A 24,714-nucleotide genomic window follows, 5' to 3' on the forward strand; every position below is an offset into this window, starting at 1 on the left:
TAAATATATGATCCTATCCACCCCAGCTCAATGGCTTTAAGTTTTGCTTTAACTACTTGACCTGTCACGCCTAAAACCTTGAAGTCAAATTTCATATCTGCATGTGAGAATGGTGTGTGTATAAGAAAGTGGTCACTTAGGCAGGGCAGGGTTTCCTGTTTCTGTGAATAAGCCCACTGCCTGTCTGCTTCCCGCACTCTTTATTTTTGTGAGTCGTTATAAAGAAGTTCCCATGCTTTTTCAAAGTTTTCGTTCCGTGTTTGCATGCTCGTCGAGTCATGAGGAGGAAGCAGGCATGAGGTTGGCGTTTTCTCTGATTCAGCAAAATTACGTGTATGAAATCAGTTTCTGAGACTCTGTATCATCTGGGCACTGCTTTTATTATCACGACCCTACAGTACAGGAAACTCGCTGTGTGTGTCGAGCTTCCAAAGACCCCAGCCGGGGAATTAGATGTTGCAAATGTAGCGGACTTAAAGTTGAATTGGAATACAAAGTACGTAAATTACACCAATGCACGCTGACGAAGTGTTTGGCTTGAATTATTATTCTGAATGGTGTGTGTGAGACCGTGTTAATAGAGCAGTGGATTTGTCTTCTCTCCATTATGTGTGTTAAATTATACAGACATATTAGCTGTTTTTTAAGCATAAGGATTAAAATAACTTTTTTTTTAAGTGCCCCTATTGTGCCATTTCCAATATTGCCTTTCGTTTAGTGTGTAATGTAGTTGTATGTGAATGTAGGCCTAAACTATCAGCAAAGTTAAAAACTGAAAGTGCACAATAAATAGTTATTAATAGTTAGCCTATATTCTATGTTGGCCGGCCGCGAACTGACTGAGGCCAGTGTAAAAAGACAACCTGCACAACGTTTAGCAATTGCACGTGTTTTAACCACAAAGTCGTAATTACGAGTAAGAAAATCTGAATTTTCTTTAAGCCACGAGTTTCCAAGTTGGGGGCGTGTCAATGAGAAACCTGACAGAATCGATGTATCGATGGATTGAATGTCTGTTGTTGACGGTAATTTTTTTGTTGAAATTGATAGACAAGATTGCAATATAACAATTAATACGTTTTTATGCGATACAGATTAAAGAGGCTTCATGAATTATTTTTACAAATTAAAAATGCAAAACACACCTGATGCAAATTCTTTGCTATTTATTTTCTATAAACAGAGTTAACAAACCCTGTTGTATTTTTTTGCAATTTATTAAAAGAAGGTACACCGCCATCTTGTGCCAACTAAACTGACTTGAATGCACTAGAGTTGTTCCGATTCCGATACTAGTATCGGAAATATCTCCGATACCACAACAAATTCTGGCATCGGCATCGGCGAGTACATGAACCCATATACCGATCCGATACCATTTTCTTAAAAAAGACCTAGTTATGACCGCAAGCTTTGCCTAACCGCTGCACGGTTCTTCTTCGCTGCTCAAAATGCATTGAAAACACAGGAAGTTGTGCTGTGTTGCCACAAGCAACCCCTGTTTAGAGCAGCGAAGAAGAAATGAAAACGCGTTAGCAGCCCTTATCTATATATGACTGGATCACTCATCACATTCTAAACTGCCAAAAGACAGTGAAGCCGCTACTATATTATAGATCAGTGGTTAGCAGTATGTCTCTGTAGTACCGGTAGTTACAGACTCTCGAGTATATTCAGTACCGGCAACTGCGTTCAGTCGCTTCCGTGTAAGTCAAAACGCAGGGCTCCAGACAGTAGCCGAATATATACTAGTGTCTGTGAATATTAAACTGCAAAATACTATTTAAATATTACTCCCGCAAAATCTACATCTCTGTGGGTGACTGGCACAGATGCGCGAGAGCTCGCTGTTTTGTAGTCTCTGCTGTGTGTCATGAGGACACGAACGCATAAACCGTCACTTCATGAGAATTTACCGTTTCATTTGAGAATACTGTCATATCATAAACACAGACACTCAAAGATCTTCATGGCAGCCCATTAAAATAAATGTTTGGTTTACATGAGTAAATTGACAATATATAAAGCTACTGTTGTAGCCTACAGTAATAATAATACATCTCTATAATAATAATAATTATGCCTAGATGGTTGCTTGTTTTTTACTTGTTTTGTTGTAAAGAGATTATCTGATTAATAGATCTTTTTTTATATTCCTAGACTTATTTGTTGCAGTTTTTTTATACAGTTATATTGTAAAACTTAAATACCTTTTTTAGTTTGCGGTGTTAGATTTTTGGCTGCATTTGAAGTTCTTTTTTGCATAAGAAAATAAATAATACTGTCAAATTCATGTTAGATAATAAAAATACTGTAATAAATACAGTAGTTCACCATGTATTTGTTCATGTTTTATTGAGGGATCTGTCTGAAGCACACCATAAAAAAATTCTAGCAATTTACACAGGGCTAGTAGTATATACAGCTGTATATACAGATATACACCCAGGTATCGGATCAGTACTCGGTATCGGCCGATACCCTGAGCCCAGGTATCGGAATCGGTATCGGGAAGAGAAAAAGGGTATCGGAACATCTCTAGAATGCACCTGACTTCATAATTACGAATGTGTGGAATGTGCATCATATTGGACGTATAGTCTCTTAAAGTGACCGCGCCTAATTTACTAGCTGCAGTAATGTCCTTGATGTTAATCCAAGAAATGAAATGGAAGAAAACCACTCACTGCTCTTTACTGAATTACTGTGTACAGTATTTTTTACAAGAATTAATCTATATTAATTATTTCGTCATTAAATATATTTAATTTATACAGTAAAGACTATGCAATGCTATTTATATTTGATTATTCAGTTTCTGTACATGGACACCTAAAACTTAAACATTGTTTAATTTGTATATTTGTGTTTTTGTGCCATTTACACAATTTCAAACAGCGCCCATTGGTAAAACCTACACCGGAGCCCCACAAAACCAAATAGTTTGAGAAACGCTGGAAAACAAAGTATTAAATGCATATTTTGAGAAAACGAAAGCATTTTTTGTAAGGATGCAAATCGTAACCGGACAGTTTTTGCTTGAAATACGTGATCGGCAATCGGACGGGGTTTTTTTTTTTTTTCGGCCGATTTTTCCCATGTGCATGGACTACATTGTAGTCATTCACTTTCATGTCATTTGTGAGGAAGTATTTTGAAATCTGTGCACAGGACATGGCAGCCGATCAGCACAGATAGCAGGAAGCTGACAGCCGACTGCACAACATAAGAGTCCCTTTTCAGCGCTCACTGAAGCTGAATGAGCATATCTGTATCTGTCCGCACCCCGCACAAACAGGGACAGTGAAGGGATGTTCAGCTCAACTTCTGATGTGTTGGATGAGAAACAAAACTGACCAAACTGTGACACAACTGATTTTATATTTTTTATTTTGTAAAGTAGAACCTGCATACATATTTGAAAAGCCAGAAGTAAACGTCAGTTCTTTATAGGATGATTATTTGTATTTTAAATTTAAAATTATATCTACTGAATTTGATTTTAAAATCACCTGCTGTAGCACACTGAAAAAGGTGTTTCATTCATCCAATTAAAAAAATTTAGGGTAATGATTCGCATCTATATTTATTAACTTGAGAAAATAGTTATTTATTTTTCATTGGCTCAAGTAAAAAAATATAGATTTAAATCATTACCTTAATTTCTTTTAATTGGATGAATGAAACACTTTGCATCTTTGTTTTATTTGCACCAACATGATTAGATTTGTGACTTTTTGGAATAATGTATTTATATAGAATACTTTTATTTAGTCTCACTGGTAAAGACCTTGTTTTAAATTTAAAACCAAATTTAAAAACTAAAAAAAAAATGCTGATTAAGAAACATCTTATTGAATTTGTGTTGATTGTGTTGTTTGGATTGTAGAACTATGCAGTTATTGCCTTTAATTTCACATGGTTACAGTTAATCTTTTTATTTAAGGCCAGTTCTCTGTAGTTTCAAAACTATTCAATAACAAAAGCTAAATGCTGATGTCTGTACCATCTATGTTTGTATTGAATGTAGTCTACTTACTCTGCAGATACTGACGTTAATTTCAGATGGTTAAGGTTATTGTTTTCAATAACCAAAAGCCAGTTTGGCCTATTAAATACCAAATAAACATCTTGTTTATGCACACTTTGCTTCTTTCTAGTTTGTTGCTTAAAGATTAAAAAATATCGGTAACGGAATTGGCCAGTTTGCTTGAAAAAAAATCGGTATCGGAATCGGCCATGAAAAATAATGATCGTGCATTTTTTTGACCTTGCATGCAATCATATTGTAGGAGATTCCCAAAACAATATTAGGAACTTTAAATAGGCATTATAGGGACTCTTTAAAAAGGAGGAAGAATAGTAAAAATAGAAAAAAGTTTTGAAATAATTTCTTCAGAAATTCACTTGCACTCCTGAGGAGTCTGCCGTTGCTAAGCAACCATGACCTGCTCTCTCCATGAAGACGCGAAAATTTCAGCAATGGATAAATGGATTTGCAGCACTAAAAACTGCTTGCAGTAGCACTGTTACTAAATTAATTTTAAAATCCACATACAGCTATCAGCTGTTCCTTCATCTAGGCTGAGCTTTCATCGTTGTTACGGAAAATGTGAGGAAGTTACATGACCTGCGGTGCGTTTGCGGCATTCTGAGAAGTTGAGATGTTTTTAACTCGATGCGGTGCGGACGCGCCTGGAAAAAAACTGCTTGTCGCACAAGTACTGAAAGCAGAACCGATACCGTCAGATCTTACTGATACTACGGTCTTTCATAATTTAGCCCCGGGGCCATTTTAATACCGGGTTTCAGTACCCATCCCTTGGAGTGTCTGTGATAGGGCGCCCTCTGGCTTCCAGTATGAATGACATTACATGTAAATAGTGCTCAATAATGACCAATGCATCCTATTTTGAAAAAATAATAATAAAAAAAATATATATATACTTCTTTTAAAGGACGTTTCAAGTAAACATGATAATTTATGTTTATCTCCAGTGTACAGAAGTGTACAGAAGATTTTTGTGTGTGTTTGAAAAATCGCATTATAAATCACAAAAAACCCTCTGATGTGCCAAGCCATCCAAACTATATAATCTAAACAATCAGGACACCTTAGCAACCACATAGCAATGACGTTAACCAACCACAGCCAATGACTCACATTCAAGTTTTAGAAAATTGTTAATATTAGTTATTTACAATGTTTTTAATGCAGTTTTTAGCCATATGATTTTACAACAGGTTTTGTACAACATGAAGATGCATTTGTACTGATGCCAGACTTAGTCACTGTTCATACAGAACATGTTTTTGCATTCCACTGCACTTTTCCATTGTTTTCTATGTAAACATATGCTACATGGACCGTTGCACTCACATCTTGCACCGTTTGCAGTGTCTTTCGCATGATACAATGTTCTAAAAAGTACGCTGCACAAATGAAAAGATTAACTATTAAAAAATGTGTTTTTTTTTTTCGAGTAGAAATAGAAAATTTAATGGATTGTCAAAAACATTATTTTTATCACATATAATTTAATATGGAAAATAATTTGGGGTTGATTTACATAAAATAACTATTTTGGATTATGCTGTTAATTTAGGCCTAAATCCTGTCTAGGACTTCTGTTTAAGGCCAGAAAGAGCATCACCTGGGTAGTTAAGACTACAATTGCAGAGATTAGGAGAGAGGAAAAGATAAGTGAGTGAAATGTATAAGCTAATGGCATGAAACAGGAAATGGTTTAAAAGTATGAGGTTGCGTGAGTCTGTAGAGGTTAGTGCATGAAATGAAATGAAAGCAGAGTGATGGAAGTATTGCAAGAATGGGAATTTAACATGCATGCGTGTGAGGGATGAGGAAGTGATGTTAGTCTGTTTGGGAGGTTGCTGAGTCATTAGTGGGCCGGATGATCACTGATAGAACGAACACCCAGGGGCCAGTGCAGGGGGCGGGACAGCGTCACACGGCATGTGCTCTGAACAACAGCATGAGCGCGCGTGGTGAGAGTGTGCACTCCACAGGACGTCCCGTGCTGTAAACACCATGTATGTTATGAATTCAGCTGAAAACATCATGTATGACTTTGATGAGGTGCAGGCTGGTTAGGTGCTAGTCTGATGCTGGTTGACCAAGAGCGTCTTGCTGGTTGATGAAATAGAACATGATTGCATGATTTTTAAAACCTGTAAACAGAACAATATTGCATGATTTTACAAACACATTGCAACGCAAGAGGGTATATAAATGATGGCAATATCTTCCAAAGAAAAGTGGGGGTTTTTTTCATAAAAAAAAAACAACAACAAAAAACATTTGATTTAGGGTTTCTTTTTCGGTCTTGATTTCATGCCTCAAACCAATACCAAACTGGTTTTGCAGTGATAAGAGAGTATATAAATGATGCCAAAATCTTCTTTCTGTTCCGTTACACTGCCCTAAATCTTGCATTTTAAGATACAAAAAATATACATTTTGTGTGATTGACTCTCCACATTTGCTTTGAATAATCTTGTTTTTCAGTTTGCACCCATAAAGTTAATAAGTTCAGATGGAAAATAAACGATAATTTTCATTTGTAAAGTATTTTATTTAATGAATTACACACATTTTACCACATTTTATATATATAAAACCATTTTTCAGGTTGATTTCCATCAAAAATCAGTATTGTGGTGTATAATGTTGTAAACGATGCCATAATTAGCATTTTTGAGCAAACCATTCCTTTAAGCCCGTTAGGAAGCCTTGTGTGCAAACCACCACACCAGCACCACATCTCAAAGACGTTTGCGATCAGTTTTGCTTGTGTTCTCAAAAAAGAACTTTGCACACAAAAGAAAACAGCTATATGTGTGATGGGTGTTCCTCTCCTTGTGTAGGTTAATGCTTCCTGTTACCCAATGAGAGAGCAAAGAGCGTGTGGTGCCATCTATAGAATGGCCCCCTCCTTTTTTTCTCTCTGAATATGCAAGTGTTGTGGTTTTTCTGATCTATTGCTTTTTTCATGTACTAAACCTTCATTTTGTCATGCTTCAGGGCTTCCGACAGAACTTTAAGAATGCATTTACTTCTCACGCACATTTAAACGTTCACAGGCATCCGAGATGGCCACGCGCTGGTAAATGAGAATGTAGGGAGATTGGTTCCATTTGTGTCTCAATGCATCTGGTGAAGCACGGCACCATGTGCTGATTTTTTTTTTGAGCTTCAAACGAAAATTTCCCCTTGCTGCAAATGGCGTCTGTGATCTGATTCTGAAGGTGGTTTGCACCACCCATCGGTGACTCGTATCAGATGCCTTTGACACTTTCAACTTCCTCAGTCTTTCTCTTCACATCAAAGATGTCCTGACAGATATTTCTGCCTCCGACCTGTGGCGTGTTATAAAGCAGCATGAGCGATATTAGTCACTCTCTTCCTGTACTGGAGAGTTGAATGAGTGAGTGAGTAAAAGTTTAGAATCTGTATCGTACCTTTTGGGTTCAAGAGATGCCGTCAATGTGGTGATGAGCAAAACTGATACACTTTGTTAGTGTTCATAGAAAGTTGGATTCATTGAACAGTTTCGATACTCAGATTCGTACGTCAGTAGATGCGCAGTGTAAACAAAGAGATGGATTGTTCACACTCGCTAGAATAATTATAAAACTTTATATGATTAAAAAAAACTATCTCTATAACACAATATATAGAATTTATTCTAATTAAAACAGAACAGGATGCTGCTGGGAGTAGAATGGGGAGTTCTGCAAGTGATTTACTACCGATACTCAAAATAAAGAAGCAAGCAGTGCCAATGATAAACGGTTTGTGTTATCTACTAACAGCACAGGTGCAAATTGTTAAGACATGCTTTCTACAGTATAATACCAGTAAGTTGATCACTCCAAACCTTCCTAAATCATGCAGTGTGATTCATTTAAGTATTCTCCTCCCATAAATGTTGTGCCTTATAGGGAAACTCCTACAGATGTAAATGCAATAAGGTGCATGTGAATAAAATAATTTTGTGTCCACCCCTTTTAACACAAATTTTTCACTGCACATTTTTTATAAATCCTGACAGTAGTTTTTAATGTCAAAAGTAGGTTTGCACTGGCGCAAGCATATGGCCCTAAGTTCTTCGACGCCCCTCAACGTGGGCTGAATCAAGCTCAATTGCATTGATTGTGGTCAATCCTATTTAGCCATCAATCCAATTATAAACATACAAGCAATGAGTAACATTAATGAATAATGTATGCTTGTTTTGCTACTGCATAGGGTTGTCAATTAAAAAAATGTGAATTTTGAATATTCATCATATTTAAAATAAAAACTTTACATTTTACTTTAGTTGATGAAGTTAGGGTTGCAAATGGGTGGTAAATTACCATAAACTTTTCTAAATTTTTCCTAGAAATGTTCTGCCTCTTTGCAACCCTGGACGCAATATAGCACAGTTTCATAATTTATTACTTATTGATGCAATTTTTATGTTGTTTCATTTGTTGTTCACAGTGATTCCCTGCTGTGCTGGTTACTGCAATGAATGGTAACACTGTCCAGCAGACCACAAGCACTGCACCCTCTGTAGCACCCCCTTGTGGATGGAGGGAGTTCTGTGAGTTGCATGCCAGCACCACGGCCCGAGAACTTGCCCAGCACTACCGGTGCTTCGTCAGAGAGCGGCCAGTGCATGATGTGGTCCCTCCAGAAAGTTTCTCTAAGCAATTCAGCGCCCTTTTCCAGCACCACTTCAGCTGCGAGGTTGCTAAAAATGCAGAACCTGCCCCATGGCTGCCGCCTCCACCTCCCTTACTGCCCATGACTGCCCGCTTGCGCATCACTTCCTTCTCAGGGGTGCTGGACTACCGGGAGACCGTGCGGCCGGGAGGGACTCCACTAGTTGCTGTGTTGGCACCCAAACCAGATGCCGCCAGCATCCCTAGGGAACAGGAGCAGTTGCTGCGCTGCTCTTCTGCAGACACTACACACAGAACACGGCATCATAACCAGGAAGATGAACACCCGGAGCGGAGGACCGGGTCTGAACGATATTCTCCCCCTTCGTTTCCCTTTCCTTCCCGTAGTGAAGTAACCCACTTTTCCATCAGGGGTATTCGAGAAAGCGTATGCCGACTCTTTAAAAAATCCCCGCAACTTGACGAATCCTCAAGTGGTCTCCAAAGGGAGGATTCGATCAAAGGGGCCGGACCCTCTGCGACTCAAACCCCACCTCAGACAGTGCAGGTACCCGTCCATCACACCTCGCAGAAGGGTGCGCGGTGGGAACGATGGAATCCGTTGAGAACTGTGAGAAGGAGGCAAGAGTCAGGAAGTGTTTGTAAAGAGGGACAGCTGAGGTACCTGGAGGTGGATGACACTATCTCGGACACGCCCCCACATTGGTTGCGCTGCCGCCTGCAGGTCAGGAGGATCAACGAACAAACCACTAGTGAGAAGTACCAGCTGGAGCTCTATGACCCGCCTAAGGTAAGGTGAACTTTTGAGATCTTTGTGCGTCTTTCAAGAGTTACTACTTCTATTGTTTTTGGCCTGATATGATAATTGTATTTCTCAGAGTTTGTAGTTCTTGTTGGCTTATAATAGCTTGTTATATAGATCATATCTATTAGTAATGATTAGTCAACATTATTGACAACGTCAACAATAAAAAACTGTGGACAGATAGATATATTTTTGTTGTCTAGTAGTCATTTGTAAGAGTCTGCAATAATGGGGTTTGACCAGTGTGGCTCTGCAGTGCGTGACTTCACGTTTTATAGTACTTTATGCAATAGATAGCCTTAAATCAAGCAGCTTTACAGTATTAAACCTGAAAAGCAAGAGTCAGTGTAGCTTTCAGTTAGAATTGCAACTTTATTTTCTGTTATAAAGCAGCTCTCCAGTGTGTGGAGCTAGCTAATGATAAAATCGTTTTATTAGTGGGGGGAAACTTTTCATTAAAGTTATAGTTTTGTTTGTAGAGATCAAAGCTTGATCTAGTTCTGGACTGTTTTGATTATCATAACCCTATAAGCTATTTTAAGAGAAATTATGTTGTGAATACAATAGTTTATCCAAAAATAAATCGTCTCATCACTAGGCGTTTGCTAAGTATTGCTTATTGTATATTTGTTACAACAAAGAGGAGTCCAGACGCAGCAATACTTAGCAAGACATTTATTTGAACACAACAAAAATAGCATAAATATAACATAAACAAAGGAACAAGTCAGGGCTGGGGGGGACACTCAGCACAATGCAGAACGTCAAACTCCATGCCGGAGACGATTTCCCAAATTACACGTCCAACAAGTGTCAGGTGTGCGAGCCACACCCCTTTCAGGTGGTACCTAAAACACATACACTCCCCACAAATACATGCACAGCCTAAGCTAGGACGTTATAGCACTGTGACTTATGTCGATTCAAGTGCATCATTCTGCACCCTGGATGTGCATAAGAGCTTTGTCCCACTCTGTTTGAAGAATCTCACATTATCAAAAATTTGCACACAGGTTATTAGAAGCTTTTATTTTCCTCATGATTTATATCTTATTTTCATGAATTTATTTTGTAAGATTACAAATAGTTGAAAAAATTTATTAATTTAAATTAATAACGTCTCCTCACTTGAGGGGTCACGGCACCGCCGGATCAAGACTGATTGGCTGCTGAGGAATCTTGGCAGAGATGCGAGGACTTGTTCTGAATGTCTATGTAAGGGAAAGGCAGTTTAGCCCAAGAAAGTTCAAACACTTAAAGTGTATACTCTCCAATAAATGTCAGAAGCATGCACATACGCTTTAGCTTCAAACTAGCGATGCATTCATCAGTTCTTTTTTTAAGACATTTTATTAGTTACATCTTGTTAAAGAGAGAAATGTGTCTGCTTTTTTGCTTTGCATGCATCTTACTATGTGTGTGAGTGTGGAGGCTGCATTAAAAAGCACATGCTAGTTCATGCCTTGATTCTGTAATTGTATGCACTATGTTTGATATGTTCGCTACAATAGCAGCAGTGAGTGCAGCTATGCTAAGAGAGGAAGCTGCAGGCTGGCTGATAATTTCTTTGCGTGAGAAACTTTGTTTCAGGGAAGTCCTAACTTTAAAACCAGCCTGTGCACAGCAGATAAATTAGTATGATTATCTGCTGTCAGATTTCACAGAAGTGTTGTATGATCATCAAGTTAAAAATGACTAGCTAGACCAGAGACAAAGTGCTAGCATATTGTGTGCATTTATATATATGCAATGTAGGAAATACAGTTTGTATTAGACTGCAGAAAGCCACAACTAACCAATCAGAGCCAAGCATTGCACAAAAAAAGAGCCTTGCAGTATATATGTGTGTGTGTTTTTTAATACTTGTATTTGATGTTGTTTGGAAGGCTTGAGAAACATCTGTTGTTGGCCTCAAATGGTGTTCATTAAACAGGGCTTCCAGGGCTGGAGACCATAGACCTTTAACTGCTGATGTAGTATAAACAAGTTTGGTGGAGTGCTTAGAAACCTTAAAATTCAACCAGTAAAGCCAGCAGTGTGCAATACATTTGAGCCAACAGAGTGTGGATTTGTGGATTGGATAAGACCTTATAATTGAGTTTTATGTTGATGTCTTCTGATGTGGCTTGTTGGTGTGTGATCAAGCAAGAAAGAAACCATGCTGTATCAAAGTTAGATTTCAGATTTTGCCATTCTTTTTCGTGTTGGAGGTGTCTTGTTTTTCTAGCGTTATTTTCTGTACAACTATTGCAGCCAGTGCTGTGGAAAATATTTCTAATTCTAGAAAACCGCATCCTCCCATCTGGAGCGTGTTAGAGCTTCACGGTGACCTTGTGCTCATGCAGATGCTCACACAACTACATCCAGAGTCAACTCTTTAACAAGCCACTAACAACCGAATCAGATCAACAACAGTGTTTGGTATAAAAACAGGCTGCCCAGATTAAAACCGAAACTAATTGCCAGTTGCATATGATATATGGAAGTTTTGTTGTTGTTTATTATGTTTTTTGCTTGCATTTTTAAAAGTGAAATATTGATTGGCATCTTAGAGGAGGCTTTGGTTCTGAAAAAAAAGATCTTTTTTTCTTCACAGGGATTACATTTTTTTTTTGAAGCTAACCAACTAGCTTTGAGATGATTCATAACATTTGCAAACTTACATGAAGTAAAAAAAAACCTAAAAAGACAGTTATTTATGGAGAAAATGAATGGGATTTTTACTTGCAGAGCCTGACTGTTAGGCTCTGTTGACATGCCCTCATTTGTTTTCCATTTGACTTTTGAAGAAATGTTCTGAAACTTAACTGAAACCCAGTCTGACTCAAAGTTTCATTTCTTAACGTGATCAAGAGCTTCTCTGACCTCTATTTATCAATATGAAAATCTGCAGATTGATAAGTAGGCCACAGTCATCAGTCATAGCGAAATCAGACATGTCCCTTTTTCTCCGAAAGCATAACGCTTTGACAATATAAAACCAAGAATTATATCACACACAGAGATGCAGACAGCAGCAAACGCTCTGATGCATTTTCAGAGACGTCCAGACACACACACGTAGTTTCATGTCACATATGCTCTGTCACATAGTGTCTCAACTGGGGACATGCAGCCCAAAACTGACTGGTTTTGATGATTTTTTTTTTAGATTTTTGGGCCTGCATAGTTCAGTAAAATATTAATACATTTTATATATGACTTTACAAGTTCCAAAGAGTCTTCATTTTGGGATAAAATAATTAGAAATGCATTTTAAATCCAATAACATTTAAATTCTTAAGGGGCCGGCATTTGTAATATGTTTATTTATTTTATTTTTGTATTTATTGGTATCTGTGCACATTGGTTGGCCCATTTAATAATTTAGGGTTTTTGCACCTCATGGTTTCCATCAACTGACTGGTTTGTTTTGTCTGTGGACTGCTGCTTTATGTATTTACTGTTGTAGATCAATCATTAGTAGTAAAGCACATCTGTCAACATAACTGTTCCACACTGGTACAGACTGTCCAAAACTTCTGCGTCTGCAGCATTGGAACTGAGATGAGATCCTTTGTGTGCTTTGCATATGACAGTTCCTCATCTTTGGCTGGTTGTGTGTTTTTCTGTAAAACACATTCACACAATACCTTTGAGAGCTGTGCACTCAGAGGACAAACATGGCCATGTGGGTGGTGGGTGTGAAACAGCCCATGCTCAAAATATTGACTGTGTAACATTGCAGTGTTGCCTGTAATTCAGCACAACAGCCCCATGACGCCTGTGTTTTTGGACTCGGCCACTGTTAAAGGCCCCAGTGTGAATATTCACAACAGCTGAGCAGTGTGTGAAATACTGTATACATTGAGTTCTGGGTGAACATCCATTTAAATTCGTTTTTGTTGTAGTTTGTTTGTTCGTTTTTGTTTTTTAATTTTATAAAACATTTTAGTCATTTTGTTCAGTTTTTGTAAAAAGAGCCTATAGAGCCTATTTTATTTTTAGTATCTTTTACCTATTAAATTCTTATTTTAATTTCAGTATTATTATTATTTTTACAAGTTAAACTACAGTGTATTAAAATTGCCTTGGGAGGTAACTAAAATAAGCATAAGATTTTTATATTTGATTATTTTTTCGGATAAAGTTTACAGGTTCTTCTCAATGAATTAGAATGTCGTGAAAAAGTTAATTTATTTCAGGAAATCAACTCAAATTGTGAAACGTGTATTAAATAAATTCAATGCACAGAGACTGAAGTAATTTAAGTCTTTTGTTCTTTTCATTGTGATGATTTAGGCTCACATTTAACAAAAACCCACCAAATCACAATCTCAACAAATTAGAATAAAAACATTTTTTATAGTGAATTGGCTCCTTTTGTTTTAATTACTGCCTAGTTCGGTGTGGCATGAAGATGCTCAGTTTGTGGCACTGCTGAGGTGGTGTGAAGCCCAGGTTTCTTTGACAGTGGCCTTCAGCTCATCTGCTTTTTTTATCTCTTGTTTCTCATTTTCCTCTTGATAATAGGGCTGGGGCGATATGGATATATTTTATATCGATATATTTTGCTATATCTCGATATACGATATATATATATATATATATATATATATATATATATATATATATATATCGATATCTTTACAGGAAAAATAACCCCCCAAAACTACTGCAAAAACAAATATGCCAAATATTACGTTTATTTTTTTACGTATATATATATTTTTTTTTTCTTTACCAAATGTTTTATTGATGCCTAAATCTGTGTTTTAGCATGTGTACCGTATTTTCCGGACTATAACCGAGAGAAATGAAACAAGAGAAAACATTACCGTCTCCAGCCACGAGAGGGCACTCTATACTGCTCAGTGCTCTTGTAGTCTACACTGAAGACATAGAGCTTCCTCTCGCGGCTGTAGACGGTAATGTTCTGTCTTAGTTCTTGGTTCTAAATAAATGTGACCTATAGTCCAGTGCGACTTGTATATGTTTTTTTCCTCGTCATGACATATTTTTGGACTGATGCGACTTATACTTAGGTGCGACTTGTAGTCCGAAAAATATGGTAATTATTTAAATGCATAAAAACAACTTTATTTGTTACATTATTTTCTTAATTTTTGTCTGTATCATCTATGTTTGTATTGAATGTAGTCTACTTACTTTGCAGTTACTGATGTTAATTTCAGATGGTTACGGTTATTGTTTTCAATAGCCAAAAGCCAGTTTGGCCTATTAAATACCAAATAAACATCTTGTTTATTCACACTTTCCTTCTTTCTTGTTTGTTGCTTAAAGATAAAAACTAAATCGGAAATCGGTATCAGAATCGGCCAGTTTGCTTGTAAAAAATTGGCCATGAAAAGTCATGATCGTGCATCCCTAGGTTGTAACGTGGTATAAAACTAGTTAAGTACGCAGGAGCTAAGCCATTAATGGCCTTTTAGGTAAGTAATAATAATTTGTAACTGATACGGAACTTAATATGTAGCCAATGCAGAGACTGTAGAATTGGGGTAATATGATCATATTTTCTTGACCTGGTAAGGACTCCTAGTTGCTGCATTTTGGACTACCTGTTGCTTGTACTGTCATAAATAATGAGAGTACTGTGTCTGTAAATGCATCTAGCAATTTCAAATGAAAATTGAGCAACCTAATATTGCTAAACTTACTGAAACATAGTGAAAGCACCTTTGAACCAATTTATGAAATGAAAACACTGTGTAGTAGAAATTACTTTTTAGTGGCGTCAGACCCATTCAGGCCCTGTAATTTGCATCCTGCGGGTTTGAATTTTACCAGCACATTTCTCATCCACTAGTGTGTAATTTACACCTGGCATTTTCTGTCTGACCACACTGAAGGTGCATTGGAATGAATGTTTTAATGCAATCTTGCTAAATAAATATTGGGATACAAAATGCATGTTAATGCCAGATTTAAAGATGTTTTATTTGTTATTTCTACTTTGCTTGAATCCAGCAGTCTTGTCAGTCTTTTCAGATGCAGAGACTAGCTTTTGTTTTCAGTTTTGGCCCCCAGATGTGAGCACAGGTTTCTCAGCATTGTTTTTCAGTGTGTGTCCATGTGGAAAGCATGCATGAGCTCTTTAATTTGTATATCAAAGGTGTTTGTGTAAATGCAGTGAAGTGTCGTGCAGTGTGTTTTTCCCTCAACTAACAGCTGTTTCAAGCTGTGTCTACTGTCTACACTGTAGGTGGAGACGTGACGCTCTGGTTTTGATGTGTCATACCAAGACCATTTCAATGCAATCTAGATATCAATCAATCATTGCAGTTGGTGTATTTTAGATTTGTTGCATTGTGTTTGCAATATACTGCAACATTAATGGAGTGTATACTTCAGTTGTAGTCTAGATTTTGTCATCTTAGGGGTAAAGTACCGTTTTTAAATGATAAATCGGAAGTATAAATGAGAAACCAATATTTTTTTATAATAAAAAAAAAAGTTTAAATATTAGCATTTGTAATTTTTTTTAGTAACTAAAGTTGTTTAATTTTGTAATTATTAGTATTATTTAATTTAAATATATTTTATTATTAAATATTGAATAATTAATTGTTATTAAATGCCATATTGATAAATATTATTTATTGTATTTATTTATACATAAACAAAATAGTCTAAAATGATTACATGTCATAAAAAAACTAAATAAAAATCATTTCAAATGATAAATCAGAAGAAAAAACTAAAAACCAATGTGCTTTTGTGAAAAAAAAAGTGAAAAGTGAAAGTGACTTGATATACAATCGAGTATGGTGAGCTATACTCGGAATTTGTGCTCTGCATTTAACCCATCCAAAGTGCACACACACACACACACACACACACACACACACACACAGCAGTGAACACACACCCGGAGCAGTGGGCAGCTGTTTATGCTGCGGCGCCCGGGGAGCAGTTGGGGGTTCGATGCCTTGCTTAAGGGTACCTCAGTCGTGGTATTGAAGGTGGAGAGAGAACTGTACATGCACTCCCCCCACATACAACCCCTGCCGGCCTGAGACTCGAACGGCTCTGTTTAGTAACAGCTGCTCGATGTGAAATCATGCACCTGATGGAATTTACCGCTGATTAGAGAACCGTCTTTACTGACGAGATGCGCATTAACGATCGGCTGATATTTATCGTGCAACCCTAAATAAAAATGTCAAGCATATAATATGTTTTTTTAACTTATTATTATTATTATTATTATTAAAGATGCTATAGTAATATATTTTACGTGTTTGTGACAGTCAAAGATGATAATGTCATAAAAAGAGAAAATAACTAGATCAAACAATAAATAAAGAAGCAATAAAACGTTTTAACGATAAAGCTTTTTATATAAAGATGGCAGGCAGATATTATTTTAATAAAAAGAAAACTGATAAGAATATAATTTAAAATTATTTTAAATATTTTTATTTTTACATTTTTAGATTTAAATGTTAATTATTGACTATATTATTATTATTATTATTATTATTATATAATAACCCCAAATGGAAGCATATTAGTTTCTCCCGTGCAATGAATCATTAGCAGTGCAGATTCTATATTGCAAGTATGTGTGGGCATTGTTGCAGCTCTTTATGTTAAAACCTGCAACCACTGAGCTGGTATACCTGACCTCACTGAGCTATACCCATGGAAAGCACCGCTTGCTCCCCCTCAGTCTCTCTCTTTCTCTCTTTCTCTATTCGTCTCGGTGTCTTGATGCAAGTAGCTTCTGTGGTTCACCTTCTCTAGTCCGTAAACAGGATGCTTGCTCGACCTGTGTGAATATGAAGTTGTATATGAGTAGCTGTGTGTATGTTTTATAATAAGTGTATACAAATTACACACATGTGTCATGTTATGTACTAACACTTTCCAAATTGCATGTGCTTTTATAGTGATTAAGCCAGTAAATATTTTTATATAATTTAAGCCCTGGAGCATTTTCTCAACATGCTATTATTATTGATAAAAGGTTTTTGAATCTGCAGCTACAGATAAACTTCTCAAGCTGGGAGAGAGATTGAATTAAAAAAGCAAGAAAAAAATGAACTCTTCTGCTTAATGCATGAATGCACTTATTTGAATTTTTTTCCTGCAGTGCATTTAATGCAACAATCTAATAGCATTTAACATAGCTAGCGGTGGATGACAAGTGGTTTTCTAGCTGTTTCAGATTACAGAAAACATCCCTTTTCTAAAGAAAAGTAAGATATTTGTCCATCATCTGGAGGTTTTGACTGACAGAGGAAACTGGCTCTCTTTATTTTCATCTGCACTTCTCCTTCTCTCTATCTCTGTTTGTTTCTTTCATGTGTATTTTCTCAGTACTGTGTAAAGCTGTGGTGGGGCTTTCGAGAGCAGCAGTAAAGGTCAGAGTGATTGACACACTGTTTTAGCAGTGCGTTGGGAGGGAGAGGGAGGTAAATAAGTGAAGGAGTGTAAAAATAAAGCCAGTGAAAACCATGTGCAAACCATTCTGACCAAGAAAAGGATCAGTCTTTAGCACAGCATGCATTCGTGTACAAATGTGTGTGTGTGTATTTCAAAAGGTGGGGAACTTAAATGTCAAAGAACGTGTTATATGCTGAAAGACATGCTAGCTGTCAACACCACTGAAGAGCATTGATATAATATTCTGTATATATAATAATATATATATCAGTGCTTTCCACACGCTTTAAATATACTTGCGGGGGGTAGCCGAGTCGAAATCCTTCTATTACCTACAGCACAAAAATGGTCTACTTCATGTGACAAACTACAAATAATGTGACTTTTAACAATGTTTTTGTTTATAGAAATTCATTTTGATACAGCTTATGCTGTGTTTAGGGGGATATGAAGTACTTTTTATCCATGAACCTCTAAATTCGTCAACTACAGCATTAGCATGCATTTGAAATACTAAATTTTTACTTTAACACTTTAAAGGTGCAATATGTACGTTTTTGACTCTACTAAAGCACAAAAATACCATAATATGTTTGCAGAGATTTAAGAAACATGCTAAGTTAACATACTTGTTTATCTGAAAAACAATGCCACAGTCATTTATTCTCCTTTAAAATGTGCGTTCCTGACCGGGAATGTCGATCTTTGTTTTGGTTTGTGGAACCCGCCCACTGCCAGTTTACCCAATTGTATTTTGGCACCCGGGTTGCAAGTTGGAGGAAAACACGGTGTAATTCATTTGTATTTATCGTCAAGTGTGCTCGTTCTTGTTTTTGCCATCAATCAGGCAACCAATTCAAAATTTTGAATTTGGACTGCAATACCTAGTTCATCCACTTTTTGTCAATCCTACATACAGCACCTTTAACGATGATCAAAATTGGTTGTTTTTGGATATTGATCTAGGTGTTTGGGAAGAATTCTGCCATCTGCTGGTTGTAGAAAAATCTGGAGGAAATACAGTAATTATATTGAAAGCCATTAATTTTTCTGTATGTGTCTAGCTCCTCTTATAAATGCAATGGAGAACAAAGATGATCACACAAAAATACCTAGTCTTTGTCTACGAAACCACCGCGTCTCTGCAGCGCATGTGGGACTTTCAGTGGGACTAAACAGTTCTCACACACACCAAACGTCTAGGAACTTCATGTCGTGTCTTTTGGGTGCTCAAACGTGTTATTTTAAATGTAGACACTCAAATAGAGATCAAGAGCCCAGCCAAGATTGACGAAAAGCTGATCATAGCTGTACAGGTTTTTTATCATTATTTTTTTTCATCTCCCTAAATATATCTAGTATAGTAAAGTTAAAACAAGTGCTGGAAATCCATTTATCCTTGACTGAAACGTATGTCTTCTTGGAGAATGAGGCCAGCATTTTTTATGTGTTTTTAGACGCCACATGTGAATGGCCTCCAATTGATGGTTTCATCATCTCGGGCTCGGGCAGATAAAAAAGTATAAAAGGATAAAAATAACGAAAAGCTAAAACATATTACCAAATATACTTGGGCCAGGTAAAGTCTATGTGTGGGAAGCTCTGTATATTTTTAAATCAAGTTCTGAAAATAATTATCAAATATATTAAATTGAATTAATGCAAATATTATAATGTATATTGACTTGATTTCATTTACAGCAATGAAAACAATCATCAAATGTAAAGCGTCACACAGGAAATTGTGGGAATGTCCATTCAAGAACATTTTCCCTGTTATTTATAAGATGACTTCCAAAAACAGTGTTTTACTGTCAATTAAATTAATTGAGTGAGTGAGTGCCAGCGAGCGAGCGAGCGACCGACCGGCCCTGGAGCACAAAAGTCTTAAGTCACTGGGGTATATGTTTAGCAATAGCCAAAATAACAATGTATGGGTCAAAATGATCGATTTTTCTTTTATGCCAAAAATCATTAAGACATTTAAGTAAATATCATGTTCCATGAAGATATTATGTAAATTTCCTACCATAAATATATCAAAACTTATTTTTTGATTAGAGGTATGGATTGCTAAGAACTTAATTTGCACAACTTTAAAGGTAATTCTCTTAGTATTTAGATTTTTTGTACCCTCAGAATCCAGATTTTCAAATAGTTGTAACTCAGACAAATATTGACCAATCCTAATAAACCATACACCAATGGAAATATCATTTTTTCAGCTTTCAAATGAAAAATGGTATATAAATCTCAACTTAGAAAAATTTACACTTAAGCTATATAACAATATATGTATGTATGTATGTATATATATATGTATATGTGTGCTTTCTGTGTCTTGTCGTTTCTAGATTCTTTTCCAATTGTTATTGCCAATTTCATTACGTGACTCATTTTGAAAGGTTGTTCTGAGAATGTGAGCAAAAGCAAAAGTAACAATTAGGAAGTGGAGTTATTCAGATGAATGGTGTGGCTGTTTGTTGTGGCATTTTAAATTACACTCATACACAACACATGCACAATTTAACCGTGTTTTATGCGGTAACACTAGAGAACATCTGTGAGTTGAAATGAAACTTTTTAATATGAGGATGAGTCATGAAGTCCTTATGAGTTATAAATAAGGATTTTCATGCCATCGCAGTCGATTTGTTTATATGTATATAAAATAGAAAAACAACATTCTACACAACCTCGCAAATAATTTGTATTGTGTAGAGTGAGAGTAAATATTCCAGCCTCCAACACACAGAAACAGGGACCAAATACGGTCATAATAAGCAATTCAATATGGATTTCTTAGTATTTTTCACTTTGGTTTAAGAACCATCATGATTTTTCTCACTTGGCTGGCAGCAGTTCTGGAAGTCACTTCACAAGCTAGAAGCTAGATATCTTCAAGCTTGCTTAAGTTTCTCATAACTAAACAACAGTAAAGCAAAAGGAAAAGTGCTTAGGTGCACTAAACTACTAAATATCTTTTTAAATGTAAGATTTTCTGGCACAGTACCACTGAAGGTATTTGAATGAATAGAGTTAAATTACACTAGTTATTTGTATAGTGCATACTGCAATACTGATTGTGTCAAAGCAACTTAACAGTGTCAAACAGGAAAATAGTTTGTCAATAATGCAAGAAGACAATAACAGCGTAATTTTTCAGTTAAAGTCAGTTCATTGATGATTCAGTAATGTCATCACCCAGTTCAGCTCTCTTCCAATATTGTCTGGGCAATCAGTCAAGCATCCCCAACTAAGCAAGCCAAAGGCGACTGTGGCAAGGAACCAAAACTCCATCGGTGACAGAAGTGGAAAAAAAAGCCTTGGCAGGAACCAGGCTGAATATGTAAATATGTGTTGTGTGCTTTTTTTCTCAGTAACAAAATAAACACACAACAAAAATTACTGTTGTGGGAAAACAGCAGTTAAGAAAGCATCTGATGATAGCGATGTGGATAAGCTTGCAATCGGCACTCCAGTCGTGTCACATTTATTTATGTAGCACTTTATACAGAAGATTGATTGAAAAGCGTGCATCTTTACATTAAACATGAAAAATAAAGTCTCAAAGTGTCAATCTCGCTTTCAGTTGGAATTACAACTTGACTTTCTGCTATAAAGCACTTGTCCAATGTGGAGCTAACCAATTAATTTTATTAGTGGATGCATAAATAAATAAACATTCATTACATTAAAGTGATAGTTTGGTTTGCATAGATGAAAGCTTGATCTAGCTCAGGACTGCTTTGATTACTGTAACACTGTAAGGTGTTTTAAGAGAGCTAATGTTGCGAATAAAATAATTGATTGAAAATAAAATGTTTTCGCAATATATTTTGTCCCATATTCGACTTAAAAAAAAAAAAAAAAAAAAAAGAGAGATGTCTGGTAGAATGATGCATCATTCAGTCAGTCAATTACTTCATGAAGTTAAAGGGGGGGTGAAATACTATTTCATGCATACTGAGTTTTTTACACTGTTAAAGAGTTGGATTCCCATGCTAAACATGGACAAAGTTTCAAAAATTAAGTTGTACGTTTGAAGGAGTATTTCTGTTCCAAAAATACTCCTTCCGGTTTGTCACAAGTTTCGGAAAGTTTTTTTCGAGTATGGCTCTGTGTGACGTTAGATGGAGCGGAATTTCCTTATATGGGTCTTAAGGGCACGTCTGCCGGAAGAGCGCGCGCTCCCGTATAGCAGAGCACTGAGAGGCTGAGCACACTGATCAGAGCGAGAGCATCGCGAAATGTCACAAAAGGAGTGTATTTTTGGTTGCCAGGGCAAGACAACCCTGCACAGAAAAAAACAGCATTAAGGGACCAGTGGATGGAGTTTATTTTTACAGAGCATCAACGGAGTTGTGCAAGTGTTTGTGTTTGTTCCCTGCATTTCGAAGATGCTTGTTTTACAAACAAGGCCCAGTTTGACGGCGGATTTGCGTATCGTTTATTTCTTAAGGATGATGCAATCCCAACGAAAAAGGGTCACGATCGTGTGTTGGAACCCCAGGCGGTGAGTAAAACTGCTTCAAATATCTCTGCCTCCTTGTTAGTGCGTCCGCCTCCCATGCCGGAGACCCATGCCGGAGAGTGAGTCGTTGCTGATGCTGCTCTCGTTCAGTTTCAGCCTCGGGATCTGATTCTGGATCATAAATAAACGGCTGAATCTGACTGTAAGCCATGGTTTGTTTTGGATGATGGTTTTTCCCTCACGGTAATGTCACAGCTTCCACATGCTCTCAACGCAAAAGCCTACTGGCGCTCATGATTCTTTAGCTCCGCCCACACATCACGCCTCCAGCCGGTCGTGTTTTTCCGGGAAAAATCGGTACGGACTATCTTTCTCTTATGAATATAATAAAACTAAAGACTTTTTGGAGATATGAAGGATGCAGTACTACTCTATAGGTACTCAAGATTAACAGGATATTGAGTGAAAACGAGCATTTCACCCCCCCTTTAATTAAATGGTGAATGAGAAAGTCTTTCATATCATTTTGTGTGCTAAATATATTTATTTGTATTGTAAAAAGAAGTGATTACCTTGTTTATTAGTTAGAATATGTGTAACTCAGTATTTTAACTAATTGAAAAAGCAGAATACTAGAAAAAAAGCCTACCGATTAATTGGTGAAATAATTGATTAGTCAATTAATCATTGCAATAATCGTTACATTATTAATCAATTATTCAAATTATCATTTGTTGCAGCCCTAGTTTTAATCATCTTTTGTTTGTAACCTTACTTATACTAGTTTAAATAATTTTGTTCATGAAATGTATATATTGTTTTAATTGACTTTTGTTTGTTTAAACAAAATATCATATGGATATTAGTTTAATTCATATTTTGTTTGAAGTCATACATATACTAGTTTAAATAATATTTTGTGCATAAATGTGTGTAAGCTATTTTTAATCATGTTTTGTTTGTAACAGTATGTGTACTAGTCTACCCCCCCCCCCCCCTTTTTTTGTGAACATGTATTAGGGATGCACCTATCCGATACCCTTTATCAGTATCCGATAGTGCCATGCGATATACACTTCAATATCTCTTCCTTCTTTGCTTAACTTTTTTTATGCAAAGAGATGCACACTGTGCCTCCATGTTGCTTCAAGTGTTTCATTCTGCTCACAGGATGTGCATAAAGCACTTGTTGTTATTGTGGTCATACACAAAATAAAGAAGACATTTAAGTTTCTTTCCACTGTTATCACAATGCAAGTTATCAGGTGATAAAAACTAGCTTAATTTTAGTTTTTCCGTTTCTTAAATGAATCTAAATAATAATATTATCAAACCCATGGTCATTTCTCTTTATTTCTAAGTAAACAAAATATTCCAAGACCAGAGTGCAATTATTGAAGAATATTGTATTGTAGACAGATTGAAGATTCATCCTAATAAACATGCCGTAATAATAAAAACAATAAATAATAAAAAAAAAACATTTAAATGCATTTAAAACCTTGTATTTCTATTATCCACTTCAGCAGCGTTCAGATCCTCATTTATCTCGGGACTGTGGCAACAAACAGTTGCTTAGCTTGCTCACTTAATATAACCATACATCTTCTATAACGAAAATACAACAACATAATTTTAATGATAAAACATCTCGTTATTACGAGAAAAATCATTTTGCCGTTTTAATGAGATAACTCGTGATAATGAGAAAGGATACAGTTTTAGAGACACAACATCTCATTATGACAACAGTATTGAGTAGAAAAAAATATGTTTGGCAGCAATGTGTCACTGTACTTTTGTTTGTATACTAATTTCATTCATCTTATTCGTAATCGTATATCTATTTTTAATCATCTTTTGTTTGTAATGGTAAGCTATTTTTAGTTGATTTTTGTAGCTATACTACTATTATAATAGCCTACTACTTTAAATTATATTTTGCTCATCCTTATGTACACAAGTTTAAATCAAATACCAGTTTCAATCATCTTTTGTTTGCAACGATGTATACTAGTTTAAATCATTGTTTATACCATATTCATGCTAGATTTAAAAAATTTTTGTTTCATAAACATATGTACATGCACTAGTGATGCGTGGGTCAGGGTTTTTTCCAACCCGCGGGTCTCGCTTTTATTAAATTATTTGGCCCGCCCCACAAATAAAGTAACATTTCTTGACCTGCCCCGACCCACCCCGCGCATCGGGGACATCACAGAAGTTACGTTGCTACTTAGACCTTCGTATTGTAACCTTATCAATATAGACTATAGGTAATTGCACTATGATGGTTCGTTAATGAACAAATCTTTTAGGTGAACGAATCATTCTCGTTTACGTAATCCACTGA

General features: G+C 36.3%; 1 protein-coding gene across 1 annotated transcript in view; it reads left to right on the plus strand.

Moving 5' to 3' along the window:
• LOC128014274 (SH2B adapter protein 3-like) overlaps positions 1–24,714 on the plus strand; it is a 43,952-nt gene that overhangs the window by 5,983 nt on the left and 13,255 nt on the right. The window contains exon 2 of the mRNA XM_052597716.1: positions 8,507–9,481. Within this exon, the coding sequence (XP_052453676.1) occupies positions 8,534–9,481 (948 nt within the window). The 5' untranslated portion in view covers positions 8,507–8,533. The remainder of the gene's footprint in view (positions 1–8,506; positions 9,482–24,714) is intronic.

Source organism: Carassius gibelio, chromosome A5, assembly GCF_023724105.1.
Source record: "Carassius gibelio isolate Cgi1373 ecotype wild population from Czech Republic chromosome A5, carGib1.2-hapl.c, whole genome shotgun sequence".
Taxonomy (NCBI): Eukaryota; Metazoa; Chordata; class Actinopteri; order Cypriniformes; family Cyprinidae; genus Carassius; species Carassius gibelio.